The sequence below is a fragment of the Echinops telfairi genome, unplaced genomic scaffold, assembly GCF_000313985.2.
Source record: "Echinops telfairi isolate 266 unplaced genomic scaffold, ASM31398v2 ScPeMD7_2565;HRSCAF=3150, whole genome shotgun sequence".
In the NCBI taxonomy this organism is placed as follows: domain Eukaryota; kingdom Metazoa; phylum Chordata; class Mammalia; order Afrosoricida; family Tenrecidae; genus Echinops; species Echinops telfairi.
In genome coordinates this window covers 11,148,561-11,156,385 of record NW_022106463.1, presented here as the reverse complement: position 1 = coordinate 11,156,385, position 7,825 = coordinate 11,148,561, and the positions used below count along the sequence as shown (strand labels likewise).

At 46.9% G+C, this 7,825-nt stretch overlaps 1 protein-coding gene across 1 annotated transcript in view; it reads right to left on the bottom strand.

Annotated features, from left to right (window-relative positions):
- Positions 1-7,825, bottom strand: part of NBEA (neurobeachin) — a 465,975-nt gene that overhangs the window by 366,387 nt on the left and 91,763 nt on the right. The window contains exons 11-13 of the mRNA XM_045294000.1: positions 5,183-5,291; positions 2,631-2,783; positions 1,060-1,228 (exon numbers count right to left, since the gene is read on the bottom strand). Of these exons, the coding sequence (XP_045149935.1) occupies positions 1,060-1,228; positions 2,631-2,783; positions 5,183-5,291 (431 nt within the window). The remainder of the gene's footprint in view (positions 1-1,059; positions 1,229-2,630; positions 2,784-5,182; positions 5,292-7,825) is intronic.

Below are 7,825 nucleotides of genomic sequence, written 5' to 3'. Positions count from 1 at the left end.
GTGTGTGTGTGTGTGTGTGTGTGTGTGTGTGTGTGTGTGTAAAAGAGAAAGAGAAAGAGAGAGAGAGAGAAGAGGTCAGATTCTGGTCAGAGCCACCAGTGTGCTAGTGAGTGCAGGCAGATGAAGATTTAGTGCGGGCAGAAGAAGGGAGGGGAGTCCTGCTTCCGCAGCGGGTCTCTACTTCAAATATCTCTTCCTTACAAAAGAGGAGTGTAGGAAGTGCCTGACACTCTCCCCAGCAAATGGCTGAGCTACCAGGAACTGTCCTGAACGGGGCAGCTCCTTCTTGTATGCCTCCAATGATGTGAGGCAGAACAGCAAGTCTTCCTTCAGTGACCACAACAGAGAATTAGCCAGAGCAAAACCAAGCCCACCTGATACAGGCGAGCCCCTGCCCATCCACAGCAGCCCTATAGGACAGAACAGAACTGACCCCAGGCTGCCATCTTTGTGGACGCAGACAGCTGAGGGCTTCAAACCATGACCTTCCACTTGACACCCAGTAGCAAGAGACAAGTCCTGCATGAGCTCACTCCTGTGAAACTTGCTTACAAAGCAAGCGTGGTAGTGGCTCCCAGGGGCCGGATGGTGCTGGACAGGGGAGCAAGGGACTGCCCAGAGACACAATGTGGGCATAGACTCACTGCAGTATGCTTTTACCACAATGAAACAGCTAATAATTGACTATCGTGGCATGATTATAAAACTGCATAGTCAGTCCTGCAGTGAGTGTGCCCACTACAGGTGGAAGTGTCTTTTCCTTTCACTTTTTCCACCAACTTTATGACATCCCCCCTTGTATGTGTCACCATCTTGAATCGAGAAAAGATGCAGTAGTCAATGCGGAACAGTGTCTATTGTCACCTGCCTCTCCCCAGCAGACTGCAAGACCTCGGTGCTATGATCGCCTCTCTACCACGCAGTTCTCACAAGAGCAGTCAGTCTTCCTGGGAGAACAGGAGCTGCTCAGCAACAGGTCACCAGTGTCCTCTCCTGCCTGAGTGCTCAGGGCCCAGCACAACCTAGGCCAGGTGTCCGCTGGAGCGGGGCTGCACTTACCTAAGCCTTTGGGAGAGATGCCACTGCTGTCAGCGGGGCTGATGACCCAGTAGTAGTACTTCAGGGTATGCATCAGCTGCAGCACTGTCCCGACCCTGCGGATGGTGGTGTAGATGGTAGCCGTCCCAATGAATTCAGCAGACAGGTAGGTGTACAGAGAGAGCTGTACCTATGCAGAGAGAATTTGGAGAGAGGGGAAGCATCACAGATGTCCACAATACAGCCATGCACGCTCCCTGAGGTCAATGTCCATCTGGGAAGGTTGGTGGATGACCAATGATTTTGAGGAGAAACATAACCCTTTTTGTAATGTGATCATTTATCGTCTTTAAAGAGAATAATCTACAATCAACAACAACCTGGAATAGAACCTACTTTAATAAAGGAACTCTAATAGCTAATCACATTTGAAGGTTTTTAAAAATTCTGCCAATGGTTCAACTGCAATGAACCTGAGGGGACAGCAATTTATGCACGGAGCCAGCTGCACTAAAGCAAAGTCCATTTCCACAGCGCCCAGCGTGCTCGGTCTCCACGGGAGCACAACTATGCATGGAGATGCACTGCCTCATAACACTGGCCAGCGTTCTCCTTATAGAGAAGAAGTGTTGGCATGGGATTGTGAGAGCACTTGTCATTTCCAATGCGCTCACCCTCACCACAGGGCAGTGTGCACAGAAGCGCCTCATGTTTAACTTTCACCAAAGTCTACAGCACTGAGTTTGAATTTATAAGCTGACCCAGCAATACAGTTTCCTCAACTAACAGGTAAGTAACCAGAGCAAACAAAACCCACTGCCATCGTGTCGATTACTACTAGGGACATATTCTCTCTCTCCATGTCACCATATAACAGCCTCTTTTAGCCAAATCTTACTTAACTAAGTACAGGTTATAAGCAGTCCTGGTGGCACTAACAGGATAAGCACTTGGCTGCTAACCGTCAGGTCAGAGGATCAATCCCAGCAGCAGTTCCATTGAGAAAGATGAAGCTGTTTGCTCCTATAAAGACTTACAAACTTGGGAACCCTATATTGGGTCACTGTGAGTCAGAATCCACTGGATGGCATTGGGTTTTGGGTTGTTGTTGTTTTTTGTTTGTTTGTTTTGGTTTAGGGTAAGCTGTGAATCGTAATAGATTCTGTGGCAGTGCGTTTAGTTTCTTTTAAGTGAAGAATCAACTGAGCATCACTGCTGTTGTTAGGTGCGGCCGAGTCAGTTCCCTCTCCCAGCGACTCCGTGCACACTGCCCAGTGCGTCACCATCCTCACAATCATTGGGATGTTTGAGCCCATTGTTGCGGCAACTGTGTTAATCCATCTTGTTGGGGGTCTTACTCTTTTTCTAGGACCCTTCCCCAGGGACTGCCCCTCCCCCCCCAATGACATGTCCAAAGTACGTGCAATGCAGTGTGGCTCTACATAGGAGCAGACATTCTAGGGCATCCATTCCGATTACCTTACTATGGCAATATGAAAAGACCCCAAGGTTTGCTCCCATGTACCTCAGAACCAGTGGCTACGATCGCTAGAACCAAATCAGCTGAGGGAGAGGCGGAGTGCGAGCCATACCTTGGCCGGAGTGTGTATCCAGATGGCCGGGTTAAACAGGATGTGATCACAGAGCTGCTTCAGCAGTGGCGCTCCGTGGGACAGGCCGTCCAGGTACTTTGCGAAGGACAGGAATTGCTCTAACACAGCACGGGTGATGTGGGCTCGGGACGACTACAGAAAGAAAGAGAGGTGAGGCTAGAGGGCTGGGACACAGCTAAGTCCATGTGTGTTTGTATGATGTCCCGCAGTTAGACGCAAAGTATGGAATCTTGTTTTCCCCATGCTCATTCAAAATACCACTTTATGAGGAAACTGGGAACATGAGGAAGTGTATTTGGAGGACAGTTTATCTGAAGCCCTCTGCCCAGACAAGAGCAGACAAATACCTCCGTGTCCATAAGGCTGCCCTTCATAGCTCAAATGAGAGAAATCAAACCCAGTACGGAACATCACGACGGTGCAGCGCCATCATGACCTTAAGACACACCGTGGTCTCACTCCCACCTTGCTGACAAGTGAGTTCCACATGGACAAGCATGGACAATGGTCCTTCTTGAAAGAAGGAAATGTAAACTTCTCTGAGCCATCCTCACACACCCCTGAAACCACACTCCCCAATGGGTTTTAATTCAAGATCCATGGGGCCTACCACACCCACAGTATTGCCTCCTACTTGGGTTTCTGGGGAAGCTGCTATGGCCCTTCCACTGTCTATTGTTTGCCTGAAAATGGAAGCTAACAGGAAAGTTCAGTCCCAGTCCTGAGGGTGACTAGGGGTCAGTCTCAAGGGTTCCACCAGTCTCTACCCGAGTAGCAAACCTTGTGGGATCAAGAAACCCTATGCCAGTCTGACTGTGGATGCCTGCTAGCTCTCCTCTCCTCTCAGATGCCCCTCACTCTCCACCCCACCGTGGCTCCTCAGCAACCACGTCTTCATGCTTGTGCAGAGCCTGCGTAAAGCGGAAGCGTTTTCATTTGCCATCAAGGAAGTGAACTCTCTAGTACCTGGTATTTGGGAGGCACTCTTCCAGGCAATGTGGAATGAGAGCAGAGGAAGCCAAACCTGTCCTTAGAGAATTTCTCTTCTAGGGAGGAGGAGAAGCGGGGCAGACAGTCAATGAAACGGGCAGGGAAACGATGCAGCATATTGGATGTTAACAAGGGCCTGAAGTAGCTTGAAAGGTGACATTGACTGGGTGTGAAGTATAACCTAGACAGGCCTGTGTGTTAAACACCAACAGGGCAGAGACAGCCAGTAAGGGTTGCTTTATAACTGCACATGAAAATTTTATAAGATGACAGAAACACCCAAAATACCTGCGTTATTAAAAGAAAAGATGCAGCGAGAGAAAGAAACGAGAGAAAAGCAAGAGCTAAAACGAGAAGCAGCTTTAATGCAAAAATACGTCTTCCATGTGAATAGACCCAACCAAAAACAGGTCACCAAGCCAATTCGGCCTCACAGAGCAGACCTGGTCCCTGGGGCTTCTGAGGCTGTGAATCTTTAAGGGAAGAGACTGCCTCTTCTAGTTCCCAAGGAGAGGCGTGTGGCATTGGATTGCTCAGCAGCTCATCACTTGAGCATTTAACCCATGACACCACCAGACTCCTGTATTTCTGGGGGGCCAGGGGCAGTGGGGGGCTCTGCAACTGGCTCCTTTCTGGTGGGCATTGCACACAGGAGCGCGTGTGCTCTCGTGTGTTGTTGACATCCTGTTGAAAGGAAGTAGAGCTACTTTCACTGTTGCAACAGGATGGTGTGGATGCCCCCAGTCAGGCAGTGTTTCACTGAGTTGTACGTGGATGGCTGTGGACTGGCACCCACTCAGTGGCACCAAATGATGAGGACAACCTTCTGTTGGCCTGGGGAGGGACATTGAGGGAGCACGAACTCTGGCCAGAAGGGTGTCATGTCTATGGGGTCGGGGGCTCATCACTGACATAAGGTGCCTTTCTGCAGGTGACCTGTCAGCCAGGCAGAAATCAGGGCAACTGGGTGTCTGCAAAGTTGGGTAGATTTTCCCCACAATTAAAAAGCAGGGCCATGCATAGAAAACGGCCTCTGCTACCACAAAACCCAGATGTTAACCTTCTGGTTGAGAAACAAAACAACACAAAAACTCGAAACAATGCAACAATGCCAAGTTAAGCCATTTCAAAGACATGAAGCCGACCTCCTCCCTCTGAGCGTGGAAGTAAAGTCTGAGAGTAGAGAGCAGAGGAACAGCTAGGAGGAAACAGGGCCAATAGCACTGACGACCAATGAGTCACGTCAATGAACTGTTCCTCCTTACTCAGCTCCCATTTTTACTCAAAATGCCCAACACCCGATTGCTCACTGTACCTGGGGTTCAGAAGTTTCATGGGAAAGTCCCGCATCTTTTCAATTCATTTCCCCACAAACGTTTTGAAGGCCCCAGGGACTAGTGACTAAGTTCACTACTAGAACAAAGTCTGTGACTGGGTGGGGCACACTGGCCTGTGCACAACTGACAGGCAAACTGTCAAAGGATCATCACAGCCTGTCTGCAAAATGCTAGACAATAAAATCGCCAATACCTGTCCCTTACCTTTTCAAGTAAGTAGCCAATGACTAGAAAGCCTTTCCCGCCCAGCATCTGCTCTTGCATGGCCACTGAGCTTTTCAGCAGCTCCACCAGGAACGCCAGGAGCGTAGCGCTGCGGGGAAAGCACAGAGGAGCTCATAAGGGGATCAGCAACATGGGGTGATAGACCGAGTTCTCCAACTCTAGCTGACTATGTGAGAGGATAGTCATCATATTCAAGCTCCATCCCCACTGCCTTGACAAAAACGCTCATACCATGTCTTAAACAGGATTCCTTTTACCCCAACTGCTCTTATCCCTTTAAAATTCCCAACCATAAGTCAGACAGTTAGTTAGCTGTATCTCACTGCCACTGAGTCTATTGGGACTCACAGTGACACTATAGGACAGGGTAGCACTTTTCCGTGGGTTTCTGAGACTGTAGATCTTTTTACTTAAAACAGCTTTATTGACATAATTCACATGTCATACATTTCAATAGTTCGATCATGTTAAAAAGAGCTGTGTAATCACCACCACAATCAATGAGGGGACATTTCTTCTTCCTTGTACTTATTGTTATTATTTCCTGCCAACCTCCCCCTGACATGCCCCTATGAAAGTACCAATCCAGTGGCTGTCTCAATAGTCTTACCTATCCTGGATTATACATACAGAAATACAAAATCAAGACAAAACAAAAAGCCAACAATACAGAATAAAACAGAAAATTCTCAATCGAAAAGAAAGTAGAAAATATTAAAAACTGAGTCAAATATACTTTATATCAAAAGAGAGATCAAAAGACAAAAATGTCACATTGTAACCCAAACACAATGGCAGTAATCCACCACAGGATGCACTGACAACACGGCCACTCCCACTCCGGATCAACCTGCCAAAGGGGGTTCACCAGCGCTTAAGCCAGATGGAGCGCCTTCAAATGGTCTGTAGTCTGCAACACCAGGTGTTCTGAACGTCAGCTCTAATACTGTGGTAGTTACATAATCTGGTGTCAATTTGAGAAGATTGAGAGTGAAGGGGTGGAGTCAGGCCCATTAATCAAGTTATAACCAATGAGGCCTCTGTGTGGGAATAGCCTTCTCCTGAGAATTCTGGGAATTCCTATAGTTCCTCCTTAGAGGCAGGAGACACCTCTCTCTCTGCTCATTCCGTGAGAGACACTCTATTGACAAGACACATGGCACTATGCCCTGGGAGCTGGAGAAGCCACATAAACCTACCCTGATTCAACCAGCCCTCTGGAAGTGGAGAAGCCACATAGAGATCACTGCCAGTGCTGAGATCATTACAACACCACTGGATCTAGAAGACTTCCAACCCATTGGCCTGTGATCTTCCTGCATTCGGCATCATTGCATGGCTTTCGTGAGTCTGAAGAGATTCTATAGATTGGTATCAGACTTTTGGACTTGATCTGGACTGGGCTGGGATGTTTTCTCAATCTTCACTTGCTCTTGTATATAAAGCTCTTTCATATGAGTCTCTATGTGTTTGTTTCTCTAGTCTACCCAGGCTAACACAAATACCATTCCCTCCTCTGGATTTTACTATTCACAGTCCTTGGATCACAAAGGCTGATGTCCATTTTCTGTGTGGACTTAGATTGCATCTGACTTAGATGTCTGCTTGCTTTAAGGCAAGCCTTTCAGGTCCCAGACATTATTCTTTCAGATGGCCGAGCACCATCTGTTTTCTTCACCACACTAGCCTATAGTAGACATATTTCAGTGATCACTTCATGAGTGCAAATATAAAGCAGATCCATGTCAGAAGAAGTAATTGTAAAAAAACCAAAAAAACAAAAAGAAGTAATTGTTTTTAGATTAGGGCTCTGATTAAGTGGAGGCTCCAAATCCATTATATATATCCCTGGTTCACTTTAGAACATCATCATTATTTTATTGGAAAACATTCTAACTCATCCCTATGGGGCATATAGTAATACCACTCATTTAGCAAACAGTGTAGAATTTAAAACACCATTGAGAAAAGGAAAGCTCACTGTATTTGTTTCTCAGAACAAAATACAAGGTTTGTTGATTTGTACACATGGGACTGGAAAGCCTCATCTTTCTCCTGTAAAGCAGCTAGTTGTTTTGAACTACAGACCTCGCAGTTACCAGGACAACAGGTAACCCACTACCCACCAGGGCTCCTGTCAATGGTTTCATTTCTATATATTCCACCAGTAATACAACATACGACATTGATACACATACGTGACTAGATCCATCTCCTTGTGTCAATGCAGCGTTAGGAGAGCACATGCACACGCCACTTCTCCATAATAAAGGCTTCACGTGACATTTCTTTGAATACTGGACCCTATCAAAGTGCATGGTTATATTGCTTTTGCAAAACATACCTTATTTTTTTAATCATTTTATTGGAGGCTCATACAACTCTTATCACATTCTATACATACATCAATTGTGTAAAGCACATTTGTACATTTGTTGACCTCATCAGTCTCAAAACATTTGCTCTCCACTTAAGCTCCTGGTATTAGCTCCTCATTTTCCCCCTCCCTCCCCACTATTCCCTCCCTCGGGAACCCTTGATAATTATTATTTTGTCATATCTTACACTGTCCAATGTCTCCCTTCACCCACTTTTCTGTTGCCTATCCCCCAGGGAGGAGGT